A 12,396-nucleotide genomic window follows, 5' to 3' on the forward strand; every position below is an offset into this window, starting at 1 on the left:
GACCAGCAGCGATGACTGAGGACCCCCTGCCCTGACACTGACCCCCAGTGGAGACCACGCCCTGGGGAGCCCACCTGGACACTGACGGGTATTCTATTAAGTCCCGCCCCTGAGACCTCCCCTAAGATTCCCGGCTGCAAGAGAGATAAAAGCCTCAAGACACAGGACCCAGCACTCTCCCCCGGGACAGCACCACCTTCCCTTCCCCTCTCCCCCGCCCCCCCCTCCCCTCCCCCTCCCCCCCCCCCACAGGTGTGCATCGCCTCACTCCAAGAGGCCTCACCGGGCTGGCCACCAGGGGGCGCAGTACAGGCTGATCCCGAGCCTTTCCCAAGGCCCCCTTCTCTGACTCCCTGAGAGCGAGGGCAGCCCGGCCTGGTGCTCCTGCCGCTGCTTGTATGCTACGCCCTCCTTGTTCCACGGTCCGGCTTTCTACACGCTCCCTCGCAGTCACCTGGACTCCGGCTGTGAAATCTTTCCCGCAGGAAGCCTAAGACCCACACGCAGGCAGCCCCGCTCAGGGCCAGGCCGTTGCTGGTAACAGAACACCAGCTCCCGGCACAGAGCCCTCTCACTGGGAGAAGTGGGCATCGCCCGCCCCTCTTCTCTTCCAGAGCCCTGGGTCTCCGTTCCCGGCATGTTGGCTGTGTGTCCCTGAGAAGGGCTCTCGCCCTCTCTGGCTGTAGGACAGGAATAGGAATGTCTGACCGAGCAGCTGCAGCGTGAAGCACGGGATTCTGTGCTGCGGACGCATTCCGGTGCTGTGCAGCCTCTCCTCCGCTGAGGGCTGGACGGCCTGCCCTCCACAAGGCATGGTCCCAGCTCTCTCTCTTCCCTGCATGCTTCTCCTCAAAGCTCCCAGGCCTGGCTGGGAACACTGCGTACTTATTGTCGCCTGTCTGTCTCCCTTCTCCAAGAGGGATGCTCCTCGAGGCAGGGACTGTGACCCTTCCCTTGCTGTGGGCTCTCCACCTTAGGATGGGGAGGCATAGGTGGAGCACAACAGCACCTCTGATGAGTGAGTGCATGAATGAGTGGGGAGGAAATGAGTGAGTGAGGGAATGAATTAGCAAAGGAGGGAGTGAATGAATGAGTGAGTGAATGAGTGAATAAGTGAATGACTGAGTAAGCGAATGAGTGAGTGATTGAATGAATGAGTAGTGAATGAATGAGTAGTGAGTGAATGAGTGAGTGAGTGAGGGAATGAGTGAGTGAGGGAATGAATGAGTGAGTGAGGGAGTGAGGGAATGAGTGAATGAGTGAATGAGTGAGTGAGGGAGTGAATGAGTGAATGAGTGAGTGAGGGAGTGAGTGCGTAAGTGAATGAGTGAGTGAGTGAGTGAGGGAATGAGTGAGTGAGTGAGGGAGGGAATGAATGAGTGAGTGAGTGAGGGAATGAGTGAGGGAGGGAGGGAGGGAATGAGTGAGTGAGTGAGTGAGGGAATGAGTGAGTGAGTGAGTGAGGGAATGAGTGAGTGAGTGAGTGAGTGAGTGAGGGAATGAGTGAGTGAGTGAGTGAGGGAATGAGTGAGTGAGTGAGTGAGTGAGTGAGGGAATGAGTGAGTGAGTGAATGAGGGAATGAGTGAGTGAGTGAGTGAGTGAGGGAATGAGTGAGTGAGGGAGGGAATGAGTGAGTGAGTGAGTGAGTGAGGGAGGGAATGAGTGAGTGAGGGAGGGAATGAGTGAGTGAGTGAGGGAGGGAGGGAATGAGTGAGTGAGTGAGTGAGTGAGGGAATGAGTGAGTGAGTGAGTGAGTGAGGGAATGAGTGAGTGAGTGAGTGAGGGAATGAGTGAGTGAGTGAGGGAATGAGTGAGTGAGGGAGGGAATGAGTGATTGAGTGAGTGAGGGAGGGAATGAGTGAGTGAGGGAGGGAATGAGTGAGTGAGGGAGGGAATGAGTGAGTGAGTGAATGAGGGAATTAGTGAGTGAGTGAGTGAGGGAATGAGTGAGTGAGTGAATGAGGGAATGAGTGAGTGAGTGAATGAGGGAATTAGTGAGTGAGTGAGTGAGGGAATGAGTGAGTGAGTGAATGAGGGAATGAGTGAGTGAGTGAGGGAGGGAATGAGTGAGTGAGTGAGGGAGGGAATGAGTGAGTGAGGGAGGGAATGAGTGAGTGAGGGAGGGAATGAGTGAGTGAGGGAATGAGTGAGTGAGTGAGTGAGGGAATGAGTGAGTGAGTGAGGGAATGAGTGAGTGAGGGAATGAGTGAGTGAGTGAGGGAGGGAATGAGTGAGTGAGGGAGGGAATGAGTGAGTGAGGGAGGGAATGAGTGAGTGAGGGAATGAGTGAGTGAGGGAATGAGTGAGTGAGGGAATGAGTAGTGAGGGAATGAGTGAGTGAGGGAATGAGTGAGTGAGGGAATGAGTGAGTGAGGGAATGAGTGAGTGAGTGAGGGAGTGAGTGAGTGAGGGAATGAGTGAGTGAGTGAGGGAATGAGTAGTGAGGGAATGAGTGAGTGAGGGAATGAGTGAGTGAGGGAATGAGTGAGTGAGGGAATGAGTGAGTGAGTGAGGGAATGAGTGAGTGAGGGAATGAGTGAGTGAGTGAGGGAATGAGTAGTGAGGGAATGAGTGAGTGAGGGAATGAGTGAGTGAGGGAATGAGTGAGTGAGGGAATGAGTGAGTGAGTGAGGGAATGAGTGAGTGAGGGAATGAGTGAGTGAGGGAATGAGTGAGGGAATGAGTGAGTGAGTGAGTGAGGGAATGAGTGAGTGAGTGAGGGAATGAGTGAGTGAGGGAATGAGTGAGTGAGGGAATGAGTAGGGAGGGAATGAATGAGTGAGTGAGTGAGTGAGGGAATGAATGACGACCAGAGCACCAGGCAATGAGTCTTGGAGCCAAGTTCCCCTCCTCATTGCTGTCCCCTCGCCTGGTACCAGGGGCCTGTGCAGGAAGCAGAGGCCGGAACGGCAAGGACTCTGAGTCAGGTCAGGTCCTGGGCTGGAGGGGACACATCCCTCTGGGCCCAGTGCCTGGAGGGCTGCCCCCTGGAGGCCTGCCCTGAGTTGTCCTGTTGTTTTTAGTGAGACTCACCTGTTTGACCACAGCACCAAATGCCTATGCTAAGCTCCATTCTCCACGAGCCATCCCACCCTTCCTGTCTCAGGAAGTAGTCACTGGGGTGGGGACAGTCCAGGCCCCGGAGATGCCCTGGAAGAGCAGGTTCAGGAGGAAGGGAGGGAGGGAGGGAGGGAGGGAGAAGGAAGGGGAAGGGAGAAGGAAGGGAGGAAGGAGAGGGAGAGGGAGTGGGAGGGAGGGAGGAGGGAGGGAATGGGAGGGGAGGGAGGAGGAAGAAGAAGGAGGAGGGAGGGAGGGAGGAAGGAAGGAGGAAGAGAGGGAGGGAGGGAGGAGGGAGGAGGAAAGAAGGGAGGGAGGGAGGAAGGAAGGAGGAAGGGAGGGAGGGGAAGGGAGGAAGGAGGAAGGGAGGGATGGAGGAAGGAAGGAGGAAGAGAGGGAGAGAGGAAGGGAGGGAGGGAGGAAGGAAGGAGGAAGGGAGGAGAGAGGAAGGGAGGAAGGGAGGAAGGAAAGGGAGGAAGGGAGGAAGGGAGGAAGGGAGGAAGGAAGGAGGAAGAGGAAGGAAGGAGGAGGGAAGGAGAGGGAAGGAGGAAGGGAGGAAGGAAGTGAGGAAGGGAGGAAGGAAGGAGGAAGGGAAGGAGAGAGGAAAGGAGGGAGGGAGGAAGGGAAGGAGGAAGAGAGGAAGGAAGGAGGAAGGGAGGAAGGGAGGAAGGAGAGAGGGAGGAAGGAAGGGAGAGAGGGAGGAAGGAAGGGAGGAAGGGAGGAAGGAGAGGAGGAAGGAGAGGGAGAGAGGAAGGGAGAGAGAGGGAGGAAGGGAGGAAGGGAGGAAGGAAGGAGGAAGGGAGGAAGGAAGGAGGAAGAGAGGGAGAGAGGAAGGAAGGAGGAAGAGAGGGAGAGAGGAAGGGAGGGAGGGAAGAAGGAAGGAGGAAGGGAGGGAGGGAAGAAGGAAGGAGGAAGGGAGGGAGGGAGGGAGGAAGGAGGGAGGGAGGGAAGAGAGGGAGGGAGGAGGAAAGAGGGGAGGGATGGAGGGGGAGGGAGGACCTTTGAGGTAGAGGGGCTGCAGGGGCCACATGCCTGGGGGTCATGGGCTGTGGGGAGGGTGTTGCAGCTGACCGGAGCCCTGAGTCACACACTGTGTGGAGAGGGTTAGGAGGCGCTCCCTCCTTCAGGAGCCGCTCGGAGGAGCCCCACCTGATGACACAGCACTGGTCCCTCTTGTTCCTCTGCATGTCGAAGTAGCAGCTGTTGGCCACGGCGAAGACGTGGGGGGGCAGCTCGCCCGCCTGGCGGCTGTGGTACAGCTGCACCTGCTCCGGGGTGTAGAGGGGCAGGTCCTGGAAGGGGTTCACGGCCAGCAGGATGGAGCCTGTGTACGTCTGGGGGCGGAGCGGGAGCTCAGGGCGCTGTGCTCCGGGCCTGGGAGCAGCTGGCTCTGGGGACGGCGGATTCTGGCCCAAAGCAAGACACTCAGCTGCTCGGACCCTCCTCTGAGGAGAACTCCGAGGGCACTGGCAGGGCTGAGTGAGGAGGTCCTGGCAACGTGTACCGTGTACCGCTAGGGCCTGAGATTCGGGACCAGACGGCGCCGAGCGCAGTGCGGTCTCCCTGGGCCTCTGGGAGGCGGGTCGGCAACGCCAGCCTCGGGATTCCTCCTGTGCCCCGTGAAGGGCCGCTGGCTCGTGTGCAGCCCCACAGCCCACTGCCCCGGGGCTGGGACGGGGCAGCCACCTCTACGAGCCACATGACCGCGCCGTCTCAGACTTCCTCTTAGGGGCGGAGGCTCAGCGGCCTGCGAGGCCCGTGAGGCAGAGAGGGCAGGCTCCCGGCCTCCGACCAGGCTCCCGCGCACCCTCAGCGGGGGCTCAGGAGCCCCTCCCCGACCACCGCCTGGTCACCGCCCCGCTCCTCTCCCCCTCTTCGGGGCACCCCAGAAGAGCCCACTGAGCACATCTCCCTGCCACAGGCCAGCACGTCCCCCTGCCACAGGCCAGGAGGCTGCTGTGGCCGGCCGGCTGCTGGCCGGGGAGAGCCCGCCCCGCTGGGCGGACCTCTGTCCACGCGGCCTCGGGAACGGGCCGCACCCGTGCACACCCTCCTGGCCGGCCGGGAGCCAAGCAGGCCTGGCCTGTCTGCACCGCCAGGAGGGGCCTCGCGGGGCGTGCGCCGTCCGTGACCTCGGTGCCCTGGCCGCGAGCAGGCCTTGTGCTCGGGCAGAGGCTGCCCCACTGAGCTCCCCTGTGCCCGCGGGCTCGTCACCCTCTGGCAGACCGGGGCGTGGAGTGGGAGAGGCCATGCGCCTGCCCACGTCCAGAGGGAGGCCGGGCGCGGGGCTGGACCCGCACATGCTGCTCCTCCCGCCCAGAGCCCGGCGGGGAGCCCGCCCCGGGGACTCACGTAGATCTGGTGCTGCTGGTAGCGGATCAGGAGGTTGTGCACCATGCCCGCCTCATTCAGGTCCCCCAGGTGGATCATGTCGTCCACACCCTGCGCCGAGTTGGGGTGCATGGGACTGAGGGTGCCGAGGTTCTCTGCTTGGACCCAGTGTTCCTGGAAGGGAGGGCAGACCACACTGAGGCCCCTCCGGGCCACGGCCTGTCCACCTTCTCAGCAGGTCAGCCGTGACCCAGCTCCTGCCAGCAGCCTGTGGTTCAGGCCACGAAACACCTGGCACCACGCCAGGTCTGGCTGGCTGGAGTCTGCGGGCTCGGGGCAGGGGGCAGGGGCAGAGGGCAGAGGGCAGGGGGCAGCTGGGGCTAAGGCCGAGTCTCAGACCAGGGCCAGAGAAGCTGTGATTGGGGTGCGGGCGGGCTGCAGCGGGGAGCCTCAGATTGCTGGAAGAACAGTAGGCGAGTAAAAGTGTTTTTCACTTCATAACATCATTTTGCGAATAAAGATGTAATCGTTAACACAGGACCCGCTTCCGCAGGAGGGGCCACAGGCCGGAGTCGAGGATCTGCTCCCGGAAGCCACGCTCCCGCCCCCGGCCCGTGGAGGCTGCGGATTCAGCTCCCCATCTTTCCAGCTCAGCACCCCCTGCGGCCCTCCTCTCCTCCACAGCCTGCCCCCTTACTCCTCCCGCTCCCCCAACGGTCCTGGTTTTCCATCTGCCCAACCACCTCCCACTTTTCCACTATCGCACCGTTCAGGGGCGGGGCTCCCGCAGGCTTCCCGCCACACAGGCTCACTGGACTCTGGAACTTCTGCGAGTGGGGGCAGCACCGGAGGAGGGGGCTCCGAGCCCCAGGGCCCGGCGAGGGAGAGCAGGGCACACTGACCTGGCCCTCGTCGTCTTCAACCAGGGTCCGGCCAGGCTTTATTTCTTTGATGATGCCCCCGATGGCAACGCTGGTTTTGTCGGCAGAGGTGGGGTGCAGCCACACATGGTCTCCCTGAGGGAGAGAGCACTGCGCTGGATCCCTGCTCCCCCTCCCTTCTGCTCAGCCACCGAGCTCCGGCAGCGGGGCACATTCTCCCTCCTCCCTCCTTCCCCTCCCCTCCTCTCTCCTTCCCCTCCCCTCCTCCCTCCTTCCCCTCCCCTCCTCCCTCCTTCCCCTCCCCTCCTCCCTCCTTCCCCTCCCCTCCTCCCTCCTTCCCCTCCCCTCCTCCCTCCTTCCCCTCCCCTCCTCCCTCCTTCCCCTCCCCTCCTCCCTCCTTCTCCTCCCCTCCTCCCTCCTTCCCCTCCCCTCCTCCCTCCTTCCCCTCCCCTCCTCCCTCCTTCTCCTCCCCTCCTCCCTCCTTCCCCTCCCCTCCTCCCTCCTTCTCCTCCCCTCCTCCCTCCTTCCCCTCCCCTCCTCCCTCCTTCCCCTCCCCTCCTCCCTCCTTCCCCTCCCCTCCTCCCTCCTTCCCTTCCTGGTCACTCCTGCCAGGATGGTGACAGGAAGTGCTGCAGGAGTGTCCCTGGCCAGCTTGGTTCTAAGAGAAGGACCAGCAGGATTTGCAGGATGCAGTCTTCGCCCTGGGAGCAGCCGGGAAGTACCAAGCCCATCGGCTGGGAGAAGTGACGACTAGAACCTCACTAGGTCTCTGCTGGCCGGCAACATGGCCTTGGCCCACACAAACCTCCTGGTGATCCCCAAAGCTCACCACGAAAGGTGAGGCTCCCCGCTGCAGCCTGCCCGCACCCCATTCAGAGAAGAGAATGCCGAAGGGACCAGCAGAGGCCTGCTGGCAAGGAGGCTGAGATCTACAAGGAGGGACGGCGCAGGGGACCCACACCAGGAAAGACAAACAGACAGAACTGCCACAGAGCAGTGGGGAGTTGTGACCAAGTATTCCGTTTTGATTTCCAAAACTTACTGAGGTGCAGACCAGAAGCAAAGAATGAGGTGGTGAGACACCTTAAAGGACGAAGCTCTGGCCGGCAGAGCTCAAGACAGAAATGGAGGAAAAGAAGCAAACACAGGTCAGAAATGACAGCAAAGTTGGAGCAACAGCAGGGGAACAGACCAGCACTGCTGAGGTGAGAACTTCACGGAAGACAGCGCAAACAATAACATAAAAGGAGCCGCTTTAAAATGGAGAGGAGCCGCCATCCTGGGGGAGCCGCCATCCTGGGGGAGCCGCCGTCCTGGGGGAGCCGCCGTCCTGGGGGAGCCGCCGTCCTGGGGCAGCTGCCTTACACATCGTCCTTCAAACCTCTGGATGTGAACGCAGGCAGAGTGACCTGCGGGCTGGGCCCAGCAGCCCGGCCTCGGGAAGCACTGTGTGCAAGGATTCCCAGAGAGCAGGTGTCGTGAGCAGCAGACTGAACACCGAGCACCTTGTCTAGAACCAGCGTCGCTGTGTTAGCTCGTCTGCCCCAGAGGAAAGCCTCCTCTGGGCGCGGAGTTGTCCCTCCTCGATGAACGGCCTGGCCTGGGTCTCCTCATCAGACACTGTCTGGGCTCCTGCCTGAATCAGTGCTTCCTGAATAAGCTATTTTTTAAATCTCAAATAACTGTTGTTGTGTCTCACTTTGGCCTTGTGTTTTTGGGTTAACAAATTCTAAAGAAAATGAATACTTCGCTATAAATTATAGAGATCTTGTACCAGAAATGTGTGATGAGAGATAAAATCCTGATAAAGGAAATGAAGGAAGACCTACATACGTGAAGAGTCATGTTGGGAGACTCAACACAGAGAAGATGTCCATTTTCCTGACCCAGCATGGTTTTCTTGGTAGACACAGGTAAGCTGAATATATATGGGAAGGACCCTGAATACCCAACATACTTTAGAAAATAAGAATACATTAGGAAGGATCACTATCCGGTGTCATGGCTTATAATCTAGATCAGCAATCAAGGCTGTTATAGTATTGGCGGAGGGAGAGACACGAAACAGGGGATCCAAAAATAGCGCCCCCGGCCATGGCACCTGCTTGGACACAGGTGCCAAGGCAGCTTGATGGCGGGGGAGCTTCCCATACAGCGGCAGCCTCCACCACCAGACATGCTCCTGGACCCAAGCCCTACACTGAGACTCAAAGTGGACTTAAGTATAGAACTAAAATGAAGCAAGAAGAGTCCATGGAAATGATGGAATAAGATGGAAATAATCATAAGTGTAATTAAACGTACCAATTAATCTGCACCAACAGAAGAACTTCCTTCTGTCGATGTAATTGTTCCCCTCTCATGAACACCTGGCCTGGGTCTCCTCATCAGAACACTGTCTGGGCTCCTGCCTGAGTCAGGCTTCCTGACCTCAGAAAGGCTGTTTCCTCTCGCTCTGGCCTTCTATTTTTAGGTTAACAACAGGAAGAAGAAAAGTGGGCAAAACGACATAGAAATTTTAAAAGATTAGGATCAGGAAGAAAAGAATAGATATGGGAGACAGCAAAAATACAAGTAATTGGAGTTCCTCAAGAAGAAAACTAGAAAAAGAAAGATTATTTAAAGATATAATTTAGGACAACTTTCCAGAAATTAAAGCCTTGAACCTCCAGATTGAAAACACACCAGCCACCTGGAAACAATGACAAAGAAAAATAACCAGAGACACATACCAGCAAAGGCTATTTGGCTTCAGAAATAAAGAAATTATTTCTGGGGAAGGGTAGGCAGACAAAAAGATCAGTTCATGTATAAGGAGAAAAATTAGGACAAATTCAAATCCTACCGGAAGGCCAAATAACTGCCACAAAGATTTCAAGAACAGAGCAATCCTCCGATTCGAATGGCTCCTGTCAACAGACCAGAAAGCACCTCGCATGGGCGGGAGGCGGAGAGAGTGGAGCCTTGTGCTCTGTTGGTGGGAACAACTCTGGTGCAGTTCCTGGGGGACACAGTATGGAGGCTCCTTCAATAATCAGAAAAGAGCTACCTTGTGATCCAGCAATTCCACTTTTAGGAATGTATCCAAAAGATTTCAAAGCAGGATCTCAATTCCTATCTGCCCACCATGTTCACTGCGGCATTATCATTCGCAATCGTCAATGGTGGGAGCGACCAATGGCCCTTGGCAGCGCACAGACCCGCCAGGCGTGGCCCCTCCACAGCGCGCTTACCATGCGCCCGGGGAAAGGGCCTGCCTGGCAGAGCTGCAGAGCGGGGGCCTGCGGGACGTGACGCTCAGCAAACAGGCAGTCACAAAAGGGAAAACACGCGTGGTCCCCTCGTTTGAAGCTCCTGAAGGAGTCACCGTCGTGGGTGGAAGGCAGGGAGGGCTGAGGGACAGGAGGGTCAGTGGGTCCTGCGGTTCAGTTGTGCAAGGTGAAGTTCTCAGATCTGCTGCACGATGTGAATGGACCTAACACTCCTGGACCTGATCTTAAAATGGTTAAGATATTAAATTTGCTATTATGTGTTTTTACCACAATAGAAAAAAGAAATCTAGTAATTTTTTACCCAAATTGTCATTCCAGTATAAAGGTAATAAACATTTTTGAAGATGCAGTATTATTCCCATAAGCCTTCTGGAAAAAACAGTAGGTGGCCAACTTCAATGAACAGAATAAAGGATGAAAATTAGATCCACACCAACACACATGGTCAGGGGGTTTCAAAAGACTTGGAACAAAGAGAAGAGCATACACGTTTTTAGAGAGCAAAAAACCAGTTTTATACAAAGGCTCAGGGGTCAGGATGGTGCGAGATTTTGCACGACAATGCCGAGAAAGGTCTTCAAAATTCGCAGGGAAATTATGCCCAGAATGGAATCGCGTGCCCAAACGACCCCCAAAGAGAATGAACATGCTTTTAGACCTGAGAGTTGTTACAAACTTCACCTCCTCGGTAACCTTTCCTCAGGAGGCAATTCTAGGACTCGCTAAAGCAAAGTCAAGAGAAAGAAAGACCTCGGTCCAGGAAGATGGATTCAGTGAAAGGGGAGCAGAAAGGGGGGCTCGGTGGCTGGGAGGGACATGCCATCAGACACAGAGGGTCCCAGGCTCGGCCACTCCGGGAGCGCTTCCATCCGGGACCCCCACGGATCGGACACTTTGAAAGGAGATAAACGTATCTTGGGGAAAGTTGGGTGGAAGTTGTGATGAATACATAGAAAACTCAGCAGGTGAGGGGAAGGACGGTGATCACATCCAGCAGAGGAAAGAACACGCTCGCAGAGTTCACTGCGTGGCTCTGGAGAGCATTTGCTCACGAGCAGTCAGAGGAGTGAACTGCGTGCAGCCCGGTCACAGCGGGGACTCGGGCGTCCGGGCCGGGAGGTGGACAGCCTGTGCCCCCCGGATGGGTATGGGGGAGCGAGGCCTTTCCCACGGGGGCGTCAGTGAGAGGTGATGCTGACACCAGAAACTCAAGGAGCGCTGCAGCGTGTCCCTCCCTGACATCAGAGCCCCCCGAGGGCTGACTGCGGTCACCTCTGGGGAAGGGGAAGCGGGCTGATTCTTTGAACTGGGCACTGTGCGGCGTTATGGAAATAAAAGCTAGAATAACAAGAGCAGCGAGGAGCGGGCCTGCGTGAGCAGCACCGTGAACTAATGCAGTAACACGGTCTCCGAGTCTCAGGAAAAGCTTCCTTACGCAGGAGGGAGCGGGGGGCGGGGGGGGGGGGTCGCTGCGTGTGCAGCTGGGACAGCTGGTGGGTCGCCAAGGGAGAAGGGTGCCCCCGAAGGCGCGACGGGCGTCACAGCGAACGGATAGAAACTTCTCTGGTCCTACTGTGCACCCTTCTCCCTTGGCGACCCACCAGCTGTCCCAGCTGCACACGCAGCGACCCCCGGCCCCCTCCTGCTGTCAGCCCCTCGCCTTCGTGACTGAGTCGCCAGAAGCCCCGCAGCCTGAACCTGCAGACCACATGCGTCCTCTCTCTCTCCCCCCCCCCCCCCGCCCCCTAAAAACAGCTCCATCTGTAACTGGAAAAAATCAAGCCCAGCTGCCAGCCTGTGACTCGGACACTGAGGGGTCAGTCACAGGAGCCCCGAGGCCCACGGGTGGACCCAGCAGCCAAGAGACACCTCCGCTCTGTGGCTTTACGTCCAGGAGGACGTAGGGAGCATTTTCTTATCAGAGGACACCGCAGACTCTCGGGCTCCCTGGTTTGGGGGCTCTCCTCTGGGCTCCCCCAGCCCGCCCAGGAGACCTCAAGTGGGACGGGAGCCTGAGAGCTTGGTGCTGACACGGACACTCCCTGCCTGCCCCACCCTCCTGAGGCGAGAGCGTCAGCGCCAAGCCCACAGGCCTCCTCATCGAGGCCCCGTGCCCCGGACGCGCTGCTCTCGGGCAGCTCTCTGCAGCTGCGCCGGAGAAATTCATCAACCCGTGCTAAGCCTGGACGTCAGCGAGGGATTACTGAGCACAGGTCCGCTGGGGCCGAGGCTGGCCTGTTTCTCAGACTCCATCTCCCTGGTATTCCCGGGCCGCATGGCCTCTCTTCTCTCCCGCAGTGATTTGCCTCCGCCCCCACCGCAGAGGGAGCAGGTGACATGCTTACCAGCCTGAAGGCCGACATCCTGGACAGCAGCGCTCGCAGCCTGTGCAGACAGAGGGCAGGTCGTCAGTCCTCGGCCCTGACTGCCCTGCAGGGCCCAGTGCTCTTCGGCCACGGGACGCCTGGTCGGGGGCCTGGGGTCTGGGGCCTGGTTGGGGGCCTGGGGTCTGGAGCCTGGTCGGGGGCCTGGGGTCTGGGGCCGGGGGCCTGGGGCCTGGGGCCTGGTCGGGGGCCTGGTTGGGGGGACCAGGGGCCTAGGGCCTGGCCAGGGGCTGGGGGTCTAGGACCTGGTTGGGGGCCTGGTTGGGGGGCCAGGGGCCTGGGGCCTGGTCGGGGGCCTGATTGGGGGGGCCGGGGGCCGGGGGCCTGGCTCAAGAAATGATCCTTGACTGAGCGAATAGGCACTGCCCCATCCAAGTGTAAGAAGACACTGTGTGGGCCCCAACCCTCACCTTTACTGAGCGTGCTCTCTCAGCACTGCACCCCCACAGGGAGGGGCTCCCCACTCACCA

General features: G+C 58.5%; 1 protein-coding gene across 2 annotated transcripts in view; it reads right to left on the reverse strand.

Moving 5' to 3' along the window:
• The window catches only part of MYO7B (myosin VIIB), a 75,521-nt gene extending 63,616 nt beyond the window's left edge, over positions 1 to 11,905 (reverse strand). For both annotated transcript variants that reach the window (XM_054723045.1, XM_054723044.1), the window contains exons 1-4: positions 11,888 to 11,905; positions 6,292 to 6,405; positions 5,411 to 5,563; positions 4,208 to 4,392 (exon numbers count right to left, since the gene is read on the reverse strand). In XM_054723045.1, the coding sequence (XP_054579020.1) occupies positions 4,208 to 4,392; positions 5,411 to 5,563; positions 6,292 to 6,405; positions 11,888 to 11,905 (470 nt within the window). The remainder of the gene's footprint in view (positions 1 to 4,207; positions 4,393 to 5,410; positions 5,564 to 6,291; positions 6,406 to 11,887) is intronic.
• Positions 11,906 to 12,396: the final 491 nt, after the last annotated feature.

Source organism: Eptesicus fuscus, chromosome 11 (genome assembly GCF_027574615.1).
Source record: "Eptesicus fuscus isolate TK198812 chromosome 11, DD_ASM_mEF_20220401, whole genome shotgun sequence".
Taxonomy (NCBI): Eukaryota; Metazoa; Chordata; class Mammalia; order Chiroptera; family Vespertilionidae; genus Eptesicus; species Eptesicus fuscus.